Below are 21,438 nucleotides of genomic sequence, written 5' to 3'. Positions count from 1 at the left end.
TGTAAGGTTTCGTAACAAACACTCATTACATAACAGCAGCAGCAGGAGTGGAGCCGGGAAGGGGGGGGGGAGTATGGAGGGAGCACACATCTATGTACGTCAGTGTCCAACCCTTCCACTGACAGAGGGAATCACTGGGGAAAATCTTCGTTTTTCAAGCCTTGATGCCGACACCTGCGATTCGAAGCAGTGCCGAGGCAATCCTCCTCACTGTCCGCTGCATCTGGGTCTATTTTTAGTGAATATTGATTGAATTACATGATGAAGCATGTTCACAGTGCAGCAGGTGGTGTGAAGGACGGTGCGGCTGATGGAAAGCGCGGTTATTTCTTTCACTTAGGTGCACATAAGTCATTTATTTGAAAATGCACAGCTGCACATATGATTTATCGACCTCTTATGGGTCCTTTCTCATCGTAGTTCCTCATTCCTGCTGTCAGGCACATGAGTTATGATTGCATATTTACACACCGTTTGCATCTGTTTCTGCCTCTGCCCATAAACACAGATTTGCATCAGGTTAACAGGACCTGAGATGTGAAGATATGAAATGTCCTCTGCTTTGCTTGAAGTCATGATAGAAATTAAAAAATGCAGAAGAGCAACTGAGTGTGTAAGTGGGTCAAACTCTAGTAAAAAAAAAAGAGAAGGGATAATTCAGCATTACAGAACTCACTACAAATCCTCCTTCAGGTCATCCCCCTGTCATAATGCATTCCCACACTGCCCCCACAGGTGGTGAATGGTAATGCACTGACCTCATAACTGGCATTGTACAATGCCTTTAATAGCAGAAGGCTGTTTAGTTCCCTTCTCCCCAGGGGCAAAGGGTAATAATGGTTTGATGGGGAAGATATTGCAGGCTGTGACCTCATTTGGATTCAGGATGTGTTTCACTGGACTGAGAGAGGAGGTTTTATATGGTGTGTGTGTGTGTGTGTTTCTGTCTGATCTTGTCCTTCCTGGTGACATGCTTAAGAGAGATGAGGTATCAGAATTTGAGGGCATCCATCAAACTATTAATTATCCACTCCGCCTTCTGTCTGGGGATGCCGGGATGTCTCATGGTCACCAGGGCCACAGCAACATATTTTCCCTGAGCCCTCTTCCTGTGTCTCCTTGGCCCTGATCCTTAATGCTACATCACCAGCTAAGAGTAGCGCAGACAACAGGGTGAAAGAGAAGAAGGAGAAACATCACCTCGACTGAGCTGTTTAAGCTGAAGGATGTTGGGTGTCTGACAATAGACGGGAGCACAAAGCAGTGCCACTCGGCTTTTCCCTGGAGGGATTGGAGGCACTCCTCGGCACTCTGGTGAACACAAAAAAAACAAATACACCCACAGCCTTGTCACCTTATCTTGAATTATTGATAGATATTGTTTTAGTACATTTCAGATTATTAAAATTCTGTACATTGCACCCTTTTTTTTCAAAACTCCACACATTCAAAAATGTGCCCATGTGAGATGCATAACAATTTTATCATGTGTAATTGTTTTATTAATTAAAGAGATAATGAAATCAAAGCTGCAACATGGATGATTGAATAAATACTCATCTAGTTAATCAGCTGCTTGTGGCGCTGTCCAAGCACTGCAGAGTTTACAGTTTTGTTTATAATGATTTCACTGTTGACTGCACTTATGAGTTGACTTTGTGTTAATGTACTGCAGATATTATAGACTATAGACCTAGACACATTAAACATAAGTAATCCAAAGGTAAAGAAGATAGATAGCTTCTTGCTTCCAAATGGTGACACTGAGCAAAACTAAAACAATAATTGCCACTATAACGAGACACGGGGAGAACATGCAAACTCTGCACAGAACGGCTCCCCTACCCTGTGTTCAAACCAGGAACCCTCTTGCTGCGAGACAACAATGCTAATCACTGCATCACCGTGCCGCCCCAAAATGCTAACAGCATCATACTAACATGCTCAATGTGACAGTGATATTATGTTTAGCCAGTTTAATTTTCATCATGTTGAAATTTGCAAATTAGCACTAAACACAAAGTACAAGTGAGGTTGATAGGATGTCAGTTTTGCAGGTATGCAGAGGACAAATATTGTGACGCTAAAGCAAAAAAGTCAGTTGGATTTATCTGCTGTGGATCCTAAATGTACAGCATTTTATGGCAGTCCATATAATAGTTGTCAAGATAATTCACTCTGAACGAAAGTGGTGGGCCAACTGACCAAACCAACAGAGCAACATTGCCATTCTTAAAGGAGCTGTATATGACATTCAGAGCATATCTATGATTTAGAGTCTGACTCAGGTTGTCTGCACATGAAGGTGGCTGAGCTGACCGACAGTAAACGGTGCTAACTCCATAAAAGACACCAACATCGGCAACAGTACTGACAGAGCTAATGGTTTTAGCCAGGGGGGAACTGGAGGGTTGGTGGTACACTTCCACAATGACACAGTGAGTTAGGACAGCTTTTACAGCAGGTGGGTTGCGGTCCAAAAGTGGGTCATGGGTCCACTCTGAAAGGACCACAGGTGACTCACAAAAATGTCAAGTTTGTCAAAAACGCTCTTTATTTTTAAGGACAATGAATTTCCGGCAAAGAGTTCTTGTTTTGAAGTGCCATTTCCTCCTGTGGAGTGAGTGAATAAAAGACAGCTACTTGACAGAGACAGTGAACCATCTCAACGACGTGGCCAAATGCAAGTATGACACTAAATGTATTGAACTGTGTGGATCTTGAACTAATGACTAAGGAGAAATCTGGACCCTGTGGCTGGACCAGTTGGGAACCACTGGCCTAAATGTCATATTCAACGTCTTTATAGCCCCATTGCTAGCAGGCTAAAAAAAAAACACTACCTGAAACGAACAAAACAAAAACATCCAAGTACTCTCTGGCCCGTCCTTGTTAAATGTTTTGACTGCTTAACATTTCAGTCAAAATATATAAAAAAGAAACACTCAATAAAATGCACCTGGGCTTTTTAAAAAGTGAAGACAACACGGCAAACCAATGCTGAACACGATTCAAAGTAAGGACACACAGACACATGTAGTTTATGCAGTGTCACACAGCGATAATGCATGAACACCTCATCTATTTTCCCCATGCATACACGCACCTCATCGTCTTATCACTTTTAGACAAAGGACAGCTTGACACATTTCACACATCAACACCTCCTGGGTCCCAGAGGGGGAGGCAGCCCCTTCTATCTCCATGGACCCGTTTGTGCGAGAACATCTGGGAACTTTTCAAGAGGATGTTTGTAGGATTTAGAAGCGACTAATTAAGGATCACTCATTCCATAAACTGTGACACTGTGGGGCCTTCGTCAAAGCCTCCACTGAATGTTGTGTTTCTCGCCGGCACGTTCACAGTTTAACATCGTTGTGAAAAGACGAGAGAGGCAAAGTGTAATGTGAGGAAAGATGTGGAGCGCTTAGGTGAGTGCGGTGAGCAGCCTATCACCCGCGACGGCCTTTGCCACCTTCCAGCAAGGCTCGCCAACCGCTGCCCGGGCGGACTGTCGGCTTAACACGGCCTGTCACTTTGGATCTGAGTAATCACCACAAGTCATCCACGGAGAATGCGAAAGAGAGGGAGGAGGGATGGAGGAAAGAGTAAGGAGTGCAGCGATTCGGGTACAGAGGCCTCGCTGATCAGATGTGGAAAGCACATCCTTCCCTTGCCTGAAAACACACACCTTTAGTTCGATGCATTTTGACATTGTGTGTGTGCATGTGTGTGTGTTTTGTAACAGAAGGACAGTGCAGCTATTTGTGTCGCAGAGTAACAGCTGGCACAGTTTTGTCTTACATCCTTTCTCCACCAACTTTCCTCAACAGTAGTTTGCTCTTTAAGAGTTAATATCTCCAGCACGGCACAGATTAGGATGATGTTTGTTTGGTAGAGTGTCTCCTGTCAAGTTTTTATAGATGTTTCCTAATAGATATTTAATGAGATGCTGAGGTTGAGATACATTTCAAAAGAAGCAGAAAAAGCCGATGCTGCAGTTATATGAGCTTAAAGTAAGCTTACAAGCATTCATAAGTCCTACAGTCTTGCCATCCGGTCCATCACATCTGTCACCGCCTATAGAATAAGCAAGTGTGTGTCTACGCATGCTCGCGCTCTGCTGTGACTTATGTGGGTCATCGATGCCCTACGGTACGGCATGCCCAGTCCTGTAGTGGAGGTGTGCTGATGTCAGGTTGCATTTAGCAGGGCAGGATGATTAACCAGGGATGTGTCCTTGTTATTACGGAGAAGAGCCAGAAGAAAGAAGCGTTGATCTGTTAAATTAGGAGATGGATGGAGAGAGGTCGGTCTCGGGTACTCATCACTAACAATGATGGATAGCGGGGGGCAGCAGGGCATCTTGGAGGCAGCTTTGTAGCCTGGTAGTGGAAACATCAACTGGGAATACTGATGTTAAGCAACCAAGAGTTGTTCCCTGTGTCGATATGGTTGACTTTGCAAATACGCCTTGTATACTATATAAATACACGCTATCAATATTCAGAGACATCTTGTTTAAGCTGCACACTGCTAGCAGCAGCTGTTACACATCTGTTTTCTGGATCTATAATTTGTGTTTCACAGCTATAGAGTCCTGGATTGAACTTAACATGCCTGGTGTCAGTTTCCCACTCCTACAGGGATGTGCTACCATGCAAGATCATAGCAGTAGGATGTATCATTTTATCATAAAAAGTTTCCCACCTTCTCAATGCAAATGATCATCATGTATCAGTAGGAAGCAAAGCTCATGGTAGCATAAATTCAAATTATTTGCCTTTGCGGGCTAACGCTTGCACTGCTGTTACTAGATAGAAAGTTTAAAGGCCACACAGTCTTCTGAGAGGTGGAATCCACAACAACTGGACTTGCCTGCAGTCAGACATGCTGTGTTCAAGGGCATCTTTCTGTGTTGTAGTACCACTAACTGGAAACAGTTAGACAAGTCTACACCATAGACTGTATAAATAATAAACATAGCCACCATGACGTTACCCATTGGTTTGTGGACTCCCATTTGAAGCCTCATGTTCCTCATTTCGACTGTCGTCATCTTGGTTTTTTGGAGACAGAAATTACCATATTTGGATGAGAGGCTGAAGCTGTGGAGGAGCAATGGTTAGATCTGACTCATAGATTGTAGCAACGCCTCGCTGCCTGTCATCCAAGCAGCTTCGCCCTAAATATGTGCAACTTTAGACCTTAATAAAATGTAAACAGGTGAGGTATGTGAAATTTCACCCCATTTACAGTTAGGAGAGTAACTGCTTTTGTACCAGGCTGTAAACATGTTTATTTCCGTTGTAAAGTTGGGCTTTTTAAAACGGGCGTCTATGGGTACTGACTTGCTCCGGAAATCTGCCTCAAGTGGCCATTTGTGGAACTGCAGTTTTTGGCATTGGCTTCATTTTTCAGCCCTGGACGATGCCGCTTGCTCTACACAGCAACAAAATAGAAATATACAAATATAAACTTAATTCTGGACACAACCCTCACATATGGTCATGGGTAGTGACCGAAAGAATGAGATCGCGGATACAAGCGGTGGAAATGAGTTTCCTCCGTGGAGTGGCTGGGCTCAGCCTTAAGGCCCTGACACACCAAGCCGACAATAGGCCGTCGACCAAAGTCGGGCCGTCGGTGAGCGCCTGTTGGCCTAGTTTTTGTGGTGTGTCCTGCACCGTCGGCACTTCGGTGTCTGCGGCTTTTCGGCCGATTGAGCATGTTGAATCGGCGGCGGAGCTTGTCGGTGAGAGAGACCACTCTGATTGGCTGTTCAGGTTTTATTTCCTCGCCCCTGTAGCGAGTGAATCTGCCTGTAGTGAAACTGGGGCTTTGGAGATAAGGCGAGGAGCTCGGACATCCGGAGGGAGCTCGGAGTAGAGCCACTGCTCCTTCGCGTCGCAAGGGATCAGTTGAGGTGGTTCAGGCATTTGACTAGGATGCCTCCTGGGCGCCTCCCTCTGAAGGTGTCCCGGGCATGTCCCACTGGTAGGAGGCCCCGGGGCAGACCCAGAACACACTGGAGGGATTACATATCTTGTCTGGCTTGGGAACGCCTTGGGGTCCCCCAGGAGGAGCTGGAAAGCGTTGCTGGGGAGAGGGATGTCTGGGGTGCTTTGCTCGGCCTGCTGCCCCCATGACCTGGCCCCGGATAAGCGGATGAAAATGGATGGATGGATGGACACTTGTACACTTGATCAGCCAACTATGTTTTAATTGATTTGTTGTTGTGTTGTTTGGTTTTTAGTATACGTATCAAGGACTCCCTGGAAAGCGGTGATGACACTAAGAGGGTTAGGGTTAGGGAAGTAAAGTAAATTGATTCACATACACACTAGGGTTGCAGCGATATACCGGTTTGAAGGTATACCATGATATAAAAATTGATAGTTATCATACAATGTTCATTTGCATATCTACGATATTGAAAAAAATGCAACCGGACTTTGAATCTCCTTTCTAATTTAGTTATTTTCTAAGGGGAAACTTTTTACACATACTTCCATCAACAAAATGGTTTCAGGTTTAAATTATAGTAATAAAACGTGTGTTCAACCAACAAAAACCCGTCCGTTTTCATTCCTGTACGGAACATCCTGACTGTAATAGTAATAATTCTTTAATACCATGAAACTGCAATATTTTCTGTTGTGGTACCGTGAAAATCTCATACAGTTGCAACTCTAATACACACAAGAAAATTGAAGTATTAGTGCATCTCTCAGCCAATCATGTTTCACTATATTTTTAACTGATATGAACAAACCTTTTATAGCTTTGGAAATCTTCAATAACTTTGATTTAGTTGTTGGTTTGGTATGAGAGTGACAGCAGCTTGTGTATATTTCTGTGTGTGTGTTTGTGTGTGTGTTTGTGTGTGTGTGTGTGTGTGTGTGTGTGTGTGTGTGTGTGTTTGAGCAGCAGGGGTGCGCTCACATGGGTATTGCAGCCTAGTGTTGGGAGGAAAACTCTTTTCCTGAGCTTGGGAAAAAGGAAGGAAGCCATCTCCAGTAACCAACACACACAGTAGTACTCCTGCTCCTACATACAGTAGGTCTAGGAATAGACTCTGACTTCTGCACATGAACACCCCCACCTTGCACGGCCTGTCTATTATTTTTAAATTCACATTTTATGCATCGCCCATAGATTATGGGGTGACCACCATGACTAACATCATCGCTGCTCAAAATATTTCCAGTGTAGGTGGCCCATGGTTCATGCATTTGGAATAAAGCAACTGTCTCTTATAATTTCCTTCCCCTACTGGAGGGTTACCAAGATATCCTGCTTTTCTCTGGTCCACCCCTGTAAACAGGATGCTCACGTGGGTGTCCCACCCATCTCCCTGCTTCCTTCACTGTGCATTCCCATGGCCAGACTGAAGCGTATGCCTCAATCCAGTCATCCCACGTCCATGTGAGATGGTTGTAAACAGCAGCATCCGCACGGGAGAAGCTTTCAAACTTCTCTTATCACAAAAGCAGCCCACTCACGCTGTCTGTATTGTCCTCCCTCCGCAATATCTCTTGCTGTTTTTGGTCCATCCACATTCGGGATGGGGGGGGCAATTAGATGGATGCACATATGGAGATGGTTAATCACTGTCACTGTGTCAGTGTGTGCATGTCAGCAAGGGGAAGAGTAGGAGGAGTAGAGTGTGTGTCTGTGCATATGCTCGTGTGGGAGAGAGCACGTTCCAACAAAAGGCCTAAAAATAGTAGGAATATACCCATGTGACATATTGAGGCTAAAAGCTTGTGAATAATTTGTCTAATGCAACACATACCCCCTCCCAAGCTCAGTCATGAAAATATGCGCCTGCTGGTTACCTCTGCCAGCATGCGAAGTTGGAAGGGGGTAACACGTCTGTTCAGTCACACCAGTCAGTTTTTATGACTGTTAGCAAGATGGATTTGGAGGCAATTTGGCAGACGACCTAAAAAAACACTTGATTAGATTTTGGTGGTAATCTGGAGTTTACGATTCAGGTGTGCCTGTTATGCTTTTTAATGTCTTACCTCCTTTTATGTAGGTTTAGAGCAGATACATTAAAGCCCCTTTCTCACTGGACAAAGATCCTCTGACACCCACAAACATCTAACTTTAGTGTGAAAGGTTACAGTAAGCATTGATTCCCAGGACAAATGACTGCAGTAGTCATGGATATTTATCAGCTCCAGCTCTGATCGGCAGTGATGGAAACATGAAACCCAGGTGGACAAACTAATTGTTGTCCCTTTTCTGGTGCGTAACGTCTGAGACAAATTCTGTCCAACTTCATCCAAGCAGAGCTCCGACATCACTCTAAATTAGTCAGCACCGAGTTTGAAAGCTAGATTGAATATGTAACAGATATAAAAACAAGAGGTAACCATTGTAACATATTCCCTGGCCTTCATGCTGCTTTCTGTTTACTGAATGAGTTTTCCATTGCGATTATGATGTTGAACATGATAATGGAAATGGAGTTTGTTGATTTTAGGCTCGTGCTGGTCAGTATTTCCCTTCAAAAATCATATCTTCAGTTTGCTTCCCTATCTCCTCTTCCTTATCTTTCCGTCCTCATGTTTCCTCTTAAAGAGAGTTCAGTCCCCAGTTTAACTCACTTATCTAAACCACCTATTTGGAAGTGAAAATGAAAGTTGACACCTGTTTTATTTGTCCGTTGCCTTGTATTTGTGTGTCAGACGAGGTACACTGGTTCAAATTTAAAGGAATTACAGACATTTTTAACTTCAAATACTTTAATTATCTAATTGCTGTGACTCTGTAGTTGTCATGTGCTCTTTGTTTTAAAGCTTTGACATGAGAAATGGACGTTGGTGCATGAAATGTTACTATACTCAATAGAAATCACAGTCAGAACTGTGATTATAAGACTCACACTTCCTCCTTTCCCAAAACAGTACCCCACAAAACATTTGGCATGTTGCTCCCAGCCAGCAACTATACCACACGGGTGTACACATACGCACAATGACACAAATACCCAGTCATTAACAAGCATTTAATGTGGAGTGGATGGTAATGATGACCCTTTAAAGAGAGATAAAAACCTTCACTTCTGTTTACTCCCTGCACTCTCCACTTGTTCCCCAAGTGCAATTAAATAAGTGGAGATCAACAGTGGAGGAGTGGGGGACAGACATACACAGACATACCGCTGAAACCTGACAACTGAATAGACTGGTGTTCTTTTAATGACTCAAATAAAACCTAGATACCATTTCAGAAAACACTGTGCACAGTGTAATGGCCTTTAAGTGTATCCATTGATTCATTTTGTGAGTTAGTTGATTTGGACGTCAGTAGCTCAGTCCATAGGGACTTGGGTTGGGAACCAGAGGGCCGCCAGTTCAAGTCCCCGTCCGGACCAAATATGGAGTACGGACTGGCAGCTGGAGAGGTGCCAGCTCGCCTCCTGGGCAGTGCCAAGGTGCCCTCGAGCAACCTCCAATTGCTTGGGGCGCCTGTCCATTGGCAGTCTCCTCACTTTGACATCTCTCCATTTAATGCATGTATAGGGCGTGTTTGTGCATGTGTGTGTATTTCAGCCCTGTGTGTGTATGACAACAGAGTAAAAGAATGTCCCCTCTGAGATTAATAAAGTATATCTTCTTCTTTCTACATTTGGAGATGCTGCAGTTTGCGTTAAATATCTTTCTTTTGGGATTTTGTTCACAGATGTAAAGTTGGCTAACTAATATTCCTCTGTCCGAGGATTGGGAAAGTGAAAACTTGTATGTAACTATAGTTAAAAACGCCCTTAAATATTTAAAAATGGCAAGTATATTATAAATCCAAGTCTTGTAATTAGACATGTAGGCACTTTTCTAGTAATATAATGCCAAATGCAATTTTGGCAGACTTTAATACACCAACCTGTAACTACAGTAAAAGAAAAATGAATTCGGGATATTACTAACGTCTTTAATTTCCTCATAGCTCATTAAAACATATTTATCCATACTTATCTCTAGATTATGATTGCCAGCAGCTTTTGATTACTGCTGCGAAGTGACGGCAGACTGCCAGAGCACAGAGAGAAATTATGAGAAACAGGTTATGCTGCTTAAATTGTCATATACAGTATAAAAGATAGCTTCACAGCTTTGTGCACAGTGTGAACAGCATTGGCTATAATGAGACCGTATTTGAGTTGGCATTGTCTGTAGACAGGTTTATAAATAGCCCTTCACATAAAGGAGTAAGACATATATCTTATTCCCTTGGGCCACCCACTTGTTTTCAAGCAGTTTAAAGACAAATGGATTTTACCTTTGCGTCATTGTTATTTCAAAAGTGTTCACTGGCCACTTCATATGGAGTAAATATTAATGCTACATGGCGGTATTATGTTATACATGCTGTTGGGATGGTGTGACGTGTGTGACTTGATGATGGACTGCCAAACATTGTTGCATTCTCACAGTAGTAAGTTGTGAGACTGCTGCAGCTTTACATGTTGTACAGTAGTTCAGAGGCTTGCACTCTTCTGCATGCCCTCCAGTTATGTATTATAGTCTCTGCTGTTTCAGCATACCAAGACATCTCGCTCTTGTAGTCAAACACGAGTCCTGATCAACGTTTAACAATGGTGTTATGTGACACACTCAGCATTTAGTCAAAGCAGATATCCTTTTGCAAACCAGGGTATTGATTCTGTTGTGAACACAAGATTAGCTTGTAGCCCAGAGGAAAGGTCAGGGCTCGGTGGCTGTGCTGGTTTCAAAATTGAATTCAGCTGTGTTTATGTTAGTGAAAATCATTAGAATAAAGTATTGTCGTGACCTCAGGTTTAGCCACATCAGCTCAAACAAGCAGACCTCTGGTCAGAATGTTATTACACTGTGCTGAGCGTGTTGGATATGAGGAGCGTGCAGCACAGTACTACAGTACTGCGCAGGCCTTACAGTTGGCATGTGAAAGACCTGAATTATTTAAAGCCATGCAAGCGTGTGCAAGTTCGCACTTGCTTTAACCTACTGACTCTTCCTTCCTCTCTTTAACTCACCTCCGCAGCCCCTCTGCTTCAGTCTGCGTGTTTGCAGTGAAGTGAAATATGTGTGAAAGAGACAGTGCAGGATGGATGCAGTTAGTTTACAGTAGGCCACGGGATGTGAGATATTTTCTAAGGCCATCTGTCGCTTGGAAAAGAAAAACTTCGTACACCACTCCATGAATCTCTTGGCCGAATGGGAAACCAGTGAGGTTAAACATGCTGCGAGCAAAAACACACAAAGCCATAGATAGAATGGAGAAACCGAAAGCCAGGCGAGCCGGACAGATAGAAGAGGAACGACGGGGGGGAGGACAGCGCATGCCAGCCCGGGGAGGTTTTTTGCGGAGGTGGAGGTAGACAGAAAGCAGGTGGATGTTTAGACAGAACGATAAGACAGCCTGGCTGACAGAACGCCTGATAAGCAGCCTGACTGTCAGGTTTGGCAGGCTGGCGGTGAAGCAAGAGAACAGGGCATGGAGGAGAGGCAGACAGATGGGTAAAACTGAATAAAGGCAGCTCAGAAATTGTAAAAGAATAATTTAAAAGAGGTGCACCTGGTATTGAATTTGAGACTCTATTAATGTTGAGCTGCACTGAATGCAAATCCAGACTATTCAATTCCATGTGCGAAGTAGGACATCCAAGGCAGTGGTGCTGAATGTATTTGGATCTTATGCTAGCCTAGCATTGTGCTCTCACCACGGCTATTGTGGTAAGAGCTCTCCTGCTAACCATTGTTGGTATATTTCTCATTTTGTGGCATTATTTAGCGGCTAACTGCACAGATTAGTTTTAAGCAGCTGTCCAGACTCAAATAGCTCAACAACTATTTGATGTATTGTCATGAAAATGTGCACAGCTCCAAATTATGATATGTCCAATACTTTGGTTTGTGACCAAATACAAGGGAAACAAATGGCATTCCTGTAGTTTGTGTTTGGTACCTATTAGCAAATGTTGCTAACATGCTACATTATACCTGCTAAACATTACCATAAAGCATTGTCATTGTTAGAATGTTTGCATGCTAATGTTAGCATTTAGCTCAAGGCACAACTGTGTACAGTGGTCTTACAGAGCCAGTAGCATTTAGGAACAGTATTGCTCTTTATATGTTACTTGATACAACCAGATTTCATTTACCTACCAGGGTTTCCTATTATAGATGGATTGGCAAGATATTCTTGAGCTGCACAACATTTCCTGCATTCCGTCGGCCATCTTGGTTTGGAGAGATTTGTGTTGCGCTGACAACACCTGGGCAGTGGGGGGGCAGTGTATGGCACGACACACTAGGGTCCACTATAGTGACTTAAATGCAACTACAGCATCAAAACCCATGCATATAAAAGAAAATGGCGTCACATAGCTGTCTACTGCAGTGACCACTGTTTATACCTTTGAGTAATCTTTGCAGGATTTGTCGATTACTTTTTATAAACACAACATTCAAACTTGGCCCCTCCTCCCGAAACGCTACACTCTGCAAGATACTGTTGGAACGTAGCATTAGCTGTAATGGAAAAGCCCATACTTCAGCAAGCTAACTAAGCTAACAGCTGGTCCTTACTTATCCAACACAAAACAGGCCAACTCTATATCAGTCTTCATCACATCCTCTCCTTTAGTGCTCGGCAGTGAAAATGAAAGTGAAAGTCAACCTCAGATTCACTCTGTCGGCTTGGAGTTTCTCTTCGCAACATTTGCACTTTACAGGGGCTTGGTCTGCAATTTTTGTCACAGCTTTATGGATGCACACTGCTTACAGTCTGGCTGGCACCTGGTCACTACCTTTTTTATTAAGTCCTGACCTTTACACTGGGATACACCCACAGAAATGTCCTGACCAGAGCAAAATAAGAAGGGAATAAGAACATACATGCAGAGGGCAGGGTTTCTGCAGATACATATACCATCACACACTTCTAGGGCATTATAAGTGATGATTGAGAGAGATTACTTTTGCATCTGTACATTGTTTTTAAGGAAAATCCTGCAGAATATACCTTTAATATGTGTATAAGTGGTATCGTGTACCTGCCATGAAACTACTATTCAAAGAAAATCACTTTCAAATTCATTTTATTCGCTGTTGGGATGCTCATTATTTTCCTGTAACAGAAACAAATAATTTGACAGGCCCACTCTGAGGTCAGGTCTACAGTGCTAACCACACAAAATCTCTTTTTCTTCATTCCAGGGAAGCCCCAAAGCATCGAGAGCTCAGAGCGGGTCCAGCTGTCAGGGACATACAACGTTCGGAAAGGGAAGCTCCAGCTACCGGTCAATCGCTGGACCAGACGGCAGGTCATCCTGTGCGGCACCTGCCTCATCGTCTCCTCCGTCAAGGAGAGCCAGACGGGGAAGATGCACATCCTGCCGCTCATTGGAGGAAAAGTAAGTCACACCACGACAGGGCATGACTGGCATCACATCATTTTATTTTTCTCTCTCTCTCTCTCATCCCGGTCTTTTATGGTGACGTTATGTCATTTATGCTTTGGATCATGAACTCATAATGTCATATCACCAGAGAGTGACCTGATAAGTCGCTCTTATTACCCTCTGCGAGTGTCTCCCTGTGCAGTGAAGATTGCTCACCTTTAACAACTGTTTGTAACCCAGTAATACTTCCTGCTTTGTTCATTTTAGCTCAAGGTCAAACAGAAATGATGCAAGCCAGGTTTTTTTTTTTTTTTTGTTCTACGTCTAAGTCAAAATGTTTGCAGTATTCTGCAAGAACGTTTTGGTCGATTTCTAATCTGGAGTCATAATGCTCTAATGTGAGTGTGTTTATTTCTCTCTACTTTTTTAAACTGCCTTCCAAAAAAGTGACCTTTATCCGTTTATTGCTTTATGGATCTGTTTATCTCCAGGACTACCACATAAGCTCTACGGGCTCTTCTAAAAAGCCCTATCTGCCCGACTGTGTGACACAAAGGACACTTCACCACACCCAGTTTTTAAACATTTCACACACAGCACATGACCTCTAGTCAACCATTCATCAATCCACTGGCCTCTGCATGTGTGTATTTTAAGTTTGTTTGTATATGCACCAGTATTCTATTTAAACACTGTAACTAGTCAGCCACTCATTCACAGAATCCACGTGATTGAGTGTGACTCTGCGTGTCTAAAAAGCAGTTCCACGCTTTCGTCACGCACATGTGTTCATTGTATGATCATGCGTGCCTTATATATTGTCATGTGTGCTTCCAGTTGACTGCATTTGTCAACCTTGCAGCCATTAAGCAGCTTATTTTCTTCAGCAGAAGCTGTTTTAAATAACTAATGTATTAGGACATCCATGTGTCAGCTTTTCCTCTCCGCCTCCCTTTATTGCACGACTCCTGACTCCATAGGCAGGGGGGTTATTGTTTATATTCAGAGGGGGGTCAGAGATGTCAGACTGTAATGTCACTCCTGTGTGTCGTGCTGCAGGTGGAGGAGGTGAAGAAGCACAATCACTGTTTGGCCTTCAGCTCGGCGGGGCCTCAGAGTCAAACCTACTACGTCAGCTTTGACAGCTTCACGGAGCACCTGCGCTGGCACAGACACGCTGCTAAGGTACTGTATATGCATGTGCACGAGGATTAGAGGAAGTGAAGGATACCATAAGCATATGCTCCCCGGTACTATTTACGGGTCAGCTGCACTGTATATCAGAACATGCGTGACTGCAAGTATGAATATATAGCACTGCACCCATAAGGATTCCGCTGCCTGTACGAGCAGAGTGTGATTGAAAACCACATATTTCACTGCCGTCCAATCGGTAGTATAAGTAAGTGTCTCTGGGTGCACTCACGCACGTAAACACCACTCGTGGCTCTCTCTCCTTTCTCTCATTTGAACTCAAGTAGGCCACAGCCAGAAAACCTCTTTTCTAAATATTAACAGGGACATGCATGTCACCAGCACCCAGAGGGCCACTCAGAATAGAAGCCTGGATAGAAGCAGCACGTGCCGCAGCGACGACTGCTGAGCCTCTAGCTAACTCCGCTCTGAAAAGCTCGAGTTCAGCGGGGGTAGATTATCTCCTTCTAAGGTGGACATTATTGCTGTCATTTCATTTTACATGGCAGCTTGCGCATTTCTATAAATTTGACTAACAAATGATCACAGTTTAACTGCTCTACTACGCACCTGCACTTAACTAGATTACACCATGATGTAACGTGTGATGTCAGGTCACTGACCTGTGGGACTTTCCCTCGACTTCTCCTGACTCCCTAATCCTAAGAAGATTGGCCATCGAGTGACATTTGACCACCTAGCTGCAGGCTACGCACACACACAGAGTAAACCAGGAAAGTCTTGTGTGGTAGTGATAATCCCATTTAACTCCACGTTTCTCTTTCTCTCTGTCACCTCTCCACTCTTCTCACTTTCCTCCCCCGCCTCCATCTAGATGGTGTCCCAGAGGATCAACTCGGTAGATCTGTCCTGCTGCAGCCTGGAGCAACTTCCTTCCAACCTCTTCTACAGCCACGACCTCACCCACCTCAATCTCAAACACAACTTCCTGCCCGCAGACCAGCGGCTGCAGCAGCTGCAGAGGTACAGTGCCATCATGCTGTACAGTAAACACACCTGAGGCTAAATTAATAAGAGGGGAATGGAAAATAAGAAAGGAGAGGATGGGCATGAGGAGGCGTTCCAGGTCGAGGACACAGTTCAGGGTGGTTTGGATGGGCTAGTTTGGGCAAGATGTGACTTGAGAAGGTTTAGCAAAGCTTAGCATAATTTGTCCACACCATGAGCTGTGCTGGCCTGTTGCACGAGGAGGGGAGGAGACGAGACACTGACTCAGTGAGGTTTCACTGGACGCAGCAGGTCATGGCTGGCTGGTTTGGGCAGCTTTAGCTTTCGCCTGCAATTATCGAGCCATCGACCTGAGCAGTCTAGGACTGGGGCCATTGGCACGCGGGGACCAAGGAGGCTAGCCAGGGCCGGGCTGTACCAGGCTAGGCCAAATGAGCCCAGAGCCCAGAAGGGTAGATGAGTCTGCAGGGAAGCTTTTAATGTGCCTGGCCTCCCTCACTCTCTCTCTCTCTGTGGGCACCATCTGCTGCATGCTTATCATGGTCCCAGATTAAAGCCCACAGCCAAGACGTGTGTGTGTGTGTGTGTGTGTGTCTGTCTGTCTGTGTGTGTGTCTGTGTATGTTTGTGTGTGCACGCACATATTTGCATTCATGTACATGTGCACGGCTGTCACAACCTTTCTTTCTGAAGATTATTGCCAGATTTTTATCATTCAAAGTGAGTGAATTGTGTGAATCTCATGCTGGAGTATGTGTTAGCAATGTTTGCCGAATGGAGTGTGTGCGTGTGTGAGAGGAAGAGAGAGTTGCCTGCTTGTATGCAATAGAAAAAGTGGCTGCAGGCTACAGATTTGGGGTCAGTGCATACAAAGTCTTGATACAGTATGGCATTTGCCTTTTTCCTTCTTCTTTTTTAAATGACTGCACTGACAGGAATGTGTGTGTACTTGTGTTTTCCTGAGAGAAAATTGTGAATGAGAAGGAGGTCATGATTTATCCTTGTCTGAGTTATCTTTTTTTTTAAATCCTCACTATATACTTATGTTAAAAAGATGACAATGTGAAGGGAAGTATCTGGTTTTAAAATCTGGGTGAGTGATGCACAGCTCCCCTGCTGGTCAAGCGAGATATCATCTATTTATCTTTGCCAAACCCAACTAGGCTCATCCGCATTTGACCCAGCATGACAGAAAAAGAGGTCAGTAATGAGAAAGAGATGAATAGTTAGCTGAAAATAGAGCCGTTTGGACAGAAACATGTAGCAGAGTTACTTGAGTACTCACTTTGCCCCTGAGAGACTGAAGTCAGGAACAATAACACTCAGTGTGCAGCCTCCATGACTGTGGGTATATGTGTTATGGTGTGGACAGTTGTGTGAGCGTCTGTTTTTGTTTCAGTATAAACACTGGCTTTCTCTGACATCTAACAAGGGGTCATAGTACTTTGTGTTTTTCCAAGAGGATTGGAATGTGTGAACCTGCCACATGCCTCTCTCTCTTTACTCTGTGGCCAAATACTAACTGGTGGGTAATTTGCCAATCAGATATGCATAATCAGTTGTCTGGGATACTAGCTCTCTCCTCTGGCATGGGACTGCCTTCCCAGCATGCATCCCTCCGTGAGACAGAGGTCACCACTCACCGAGGGGAAATATCTGACGTTCCATGCATACGATTGAACCTTTGGCCTGTTTATTTACATATGTATGACAGTTTGGCAAGTTATGAAGGACATAAGAGTCACGCAAATGCAGAGAGAATGAAAGGGAGAGGGAGGAAAGGAGGACAGATCAGTGGCAGAAAGACAAAATTCAAAATGAATCATGGTATTTAAGGCCAAGTGAAGTTATTAAAGTTGCATTCATTGATTTTTTTTGGCCAGCTGGGGGCAGCAGAATAAGATAAGAGCACAATATTGACATATTTTAACCCAATAAAGTTGATACGGTGAGAATGTTCGCAAGCTTATTTACATTCAGCTGACAGAGAGCAACATTAGGATTCATTTAGAGTGTGTTTCTGCTCGCCTAATGAATCTATGTCCAATATCCACTCTCCCTTTACCCCTTGTTAGCTTTTCACCAACTCCTGAGAAATGAGGGGTGATGAGTTGTAGCCCGTCTTAATTCCTGCCCTTTTCGATCGGTGCTCCAGTAGCAATTAATCAAGCTTGGGACACGGCAGAACCTCGGTCAACTTTCCCCCTTCCTGTTATGTTAGTTACCGTTATGCTCTGTGCTAATCTCATCTATGTTGCAAAGAAAACCAAGCTGTGAAGATGGTTAAAAGATTTGGCTGGGGGTCATTTACAATCTTCAAGGTCACATTTCGTTATATAAAGTCACATCTTAGTTAGCTAAATGCCCAGCTGACATACAGCTACATCAAGAGCAGTAATCTTAATGTCAGGTCACCAGTGTCAGCAAGCTTCCTCCATTCATTTTCCATAACTGCTTATTCTATTGGGTGTAGTGGGGGTGCTGGAGTCTATCCCAGCTGACATTGGTCGAGAGGCGACAACCATTCACGCTCACACTTACGGCCAATTTAGAGTCACCAGTTAACCTGCATGTCTTTGGACTGTGGGAGGAAGCTGGAGTACCCAGAGAAAACCCACGCTGACATGGGGAAAACATGCAAACTCCACACAGAGGAGCTCCAATGCAGTGAGGGTGAACCAGAATCTCTCTTACTGTGAGGTGACAATGCTAACCACTGCAGCACCGTGCTACCTCCTTACTTCTGTGGTAAGGTTAAGATAGATTTGTAAAAGGACAGATAGCTTCGTTGCTGACATATTTTTAAGATGACATGATCTAAGATCAAGGTTAACGCTCCTTTGTTTGCATTATCTCTGAGTACATAGAGTACTTTACTGAGCCCCAGAAAGGGAAAAGGGGACACATACCCAACCGTCTTGGAGCAATGTTGACTCATAGTCTTGTCATCCTTTGTCTCTACTTTTTTCCTTTTTCACTGAAACCACCTTCTTATTAAAAGATAACATCATGAATATACCCTTCCATTGCAGACTGTAGCCCTTGCTGTCACCTTCTTGAAACTATATAGTCTGATGCCCAGGAACTCCCAAATAAAAACTGCGGCAAAGCGGAACTGGCGTGTTTCTTTTTGTCAAGCTTGTCTGACTTAGCAACAGTAACGAAGAGAGGGGCGCAGCTCAGGTTCGGTCAACTAGCTAAAAGAGGCTGAAAGGCTCTGCAGACCTGAGGGGAACTAATCTGGATGATATTTTCACAAAAATATTGTTCGGTGCAGTTTTTAACCTGCATTGACTGATGTTTTGACATATTATCTCGTTATAAAGCTGTTGTAGTGATCAGCAGAACACTTGCTAAATTACACCGAGTGGCATTAGCCTTTATTTGTTGCTCTGCTTTGGTCTCCACCAACTTCAACAAAAAATATCTGTGTCTTGAGCTTGCTAGAAGCTCTATTATGTTCAGCTAGTTGCTTACTTTGTCTTTCGGCCATTTTGGTGCTAGGTAGGTGCTGACAGAAAAAAACGCATCTGAAGTTTAGTTAATAAAAGTGGAATTTACGGGGTGAAAAACCAAAACAATCAGCTAAAAGGCCTCACAGAGCTGAGGGGAACTTGCATATTTGTGGGATAATTCTCTGTCTACGAGCAAACCTCATCGTTACTTAATCCATTGACCGTATAAAAAATAATGAGCGCCGCTTTAAACACACCAGGAAAAGAGTAAGGCGGAAAGAGAACAGCATGACAGGACAGAATGACAGAGCATGACACAGACAAGTCGAGAGTCTGAGGAGAGAGTATGAGCATTACTCAGCACATTGCAGGGGTTGATTTAATGGTGGAATGACATTTTCCCACACACACCCCCCGCCCACTCCCCTGCAGGAGTCACCCTCAGCTGGAATTACTCGGCCAACTTAATCAATAGCCCTGACGTCTCGGTTGCCTTTTTCCTCCATCACCATGATGTATAGTGTGTGCATGTGTGTGTGTGTAACCTGTGTGTGTACAAAGGGAGAAAAAAATCAAGTAGTGCCAGTTTCAACAGCTGCTCCAGCCCGCAGTGCTAATATGGCGCACTGCCCATCTCCGGCTCGCTGCTGTCGCCATGCACATGATAGGTGATAACGCGTCCCATGTGTGCGTCTGAATGTGTGTAGATGGATAAATAAAGACAGAGAGAGTCACGTCCCCTGCTTCCCCCTTGTTCCCTCAGCTCCCTCCCCCCGAGGGGCTTACCCCTCTGAAGGTCACCGCTCTGCCATAGGACACCACGCCAAATGCCACTGGTCACTGGTGTTTGAATGAACAACACAGACGTCAATGCTGCGCTTGTTTTCTCAACAATCAGACACGAAGGTTTAGGATGGCTTGAATCTGACTGTGTGTTTTTCACTTAAACAAATTCTGCGTAAGCTATACTTTGCTACATTGCCCATGAATATATCTGTTAATATATTTATGAATATCTTCCACTCTCTTGCAATATTCATGTTGACAAGATACTACATCCCCAATCACTCGCTCATACTCTTCTCTTCTCTTCTCTTCTCTTCTCTTCTCTTCTCTTCTCTTCTCTTCTCTTCTCTTCTTCTCTTCTCTTCTCTTCTCTTCTCTTCTCTTCTCTTCTCTTCTCTTCTCCTAATTTGTTGCTAATACTCGGATCCTCTATTTCCAGATTTTCTCGTCTGCGGAGCCTCAACCTGTCCAACAACCACCTCGGTCAGTTCCCCCCAGCCATCTGTGACATCCCCACGCTGACGGAGGTCAACCTCAGCTGTAATTACTTGGCCAGTGTCCCCGGCTCTGTGGGAGCCATGACCAAGTAAGTAACAGCAAGAAGCTACTGAGGCTGCACACCTGCTGTTAACCATGATGAGAACAAACCAATAGTATTTGTTACAAGACTGAAACCTTTGCTAAACTCAGAAGCTGAATATGCCCATAATCTAAAGTTGTTCTTCCTTTGTTGGATAATCTGATCTCACTCTTTCACTTAGCGGCCCTTTGCTGCTGAATTGGGGCCAGTGCTTGCTTGCATTGATGCCATCTCAGGGCTGGGTGGGAAACCAATGAACCTTTCCACAAACAAACCACATAGCCAAATGTGGGAGTTACCTAGCAACAAGTACATGGTATAATAACCATCGTGGTGTGCTTTGCTAGTTTCGACATGTGAGCAAACAGCACAACAACTTGCACAGCTCATCTGTGGTGTTCGCCCGTGACATTTTGCCTTAATTGTTGGCATATGCAAGTCAGTGGTTGTTGAGGCAATCTATTGTAGAGAATCCAGTTTTGCATGTTGGTGCAAAGCTTTACTTTGGTTTTATTGTTTCGCATTTCGGCTGAGGACTCCTGTATTAGGTTTATTTGTTACTCTGTCCCTCTAAAGCTTCACAGGTTATTTTATTTCTCAGCCAACGTTTTCAAGAGGATGGAACAAATCAGATTTTGCTGGCTGAAAACCAGTTTGTTTTCTCATGGGAACGCTCAGGACATTTGAAATTTTGGTCGAGCTCCAGTATCCCCCCTCCCTGCCTGTGGAAAAAAAACATTTCACCCACTCTTTAAGGGAGTGTCAGCAAATATGTAAAAATATTTAAAATGCATTAAACAACAGGTCTTAAACTTGATCAGTCATGAATTATTCGGTCCAATCTCCCCCGCTGTGACAGAGGGGAGTGCATGGATTAATGGAGTCATTTAGTAGCTGAGTCAGTCCTGACTCATGGGCACTCCATGAGCTTTAAACTCAAACCTCATCTGAGACTTAACATACAGGTATGCGGTTGAGCCATGGGTAGATGAGAAGTTAATCTGCAGGAATGATCTGGTATGCCTGCAAATTCCTGAAGTGGCCGGTAGGGCATTT

At 44.0% G+C, this 21,438-nt stretch overlaps 1 protein-coding gene across 1 annotated transcript in view; it reads left to right on the top strand.

The window, feature by feature from the left end:
• Window positions 1-21,438, top strand: part of phlpp1 (PH domain and leucine rich repeat protein phosphatase 1) — a 54,885-nt gene that overhangs the window by 22,564 nt on the left and 10,883 nt on the right. Inside the window, exons 2-5 of the mRNA XM_050033206.1 lie at window positions 13,215-13,411; window positions 14,459-14,584; window positions 15,429-15,577; window positions 20,242-20,388. Of these exons, the coding sequence (XP_049889163.1) occupies window positions 13,215-13,411; window positions 14,459-14,584; window positions 15,429-15,577; window positions 20,242-20,388 (619 nt within the window). The remainder of the gene's footprint in view (window positions 1-13,214; window positions 13,412-14,458; window positions 14,585-15,428; window positions 15,578-20,241; window positions 20,389-21,438) is intronic.

Source organism: Epinephelus moara, chromosome 21, assembly GCF_006386435.1.
Source record: "Epinephelus moara isolate mb chromosome 21, YSFRI_EMoa_1.0, whole genome shotgun sequence".
NCBI classification, from domain to species: Eukaryota; Metazoa; Chordata; class Actinopteri; order Perciformes; family Serranidae; genus Epinephelus; species Epinephelus moara.
Note: the sequence above shows the minus strand (reverse complement) of the source record. Positions and strands in the feature narration are given on the sequence as shown.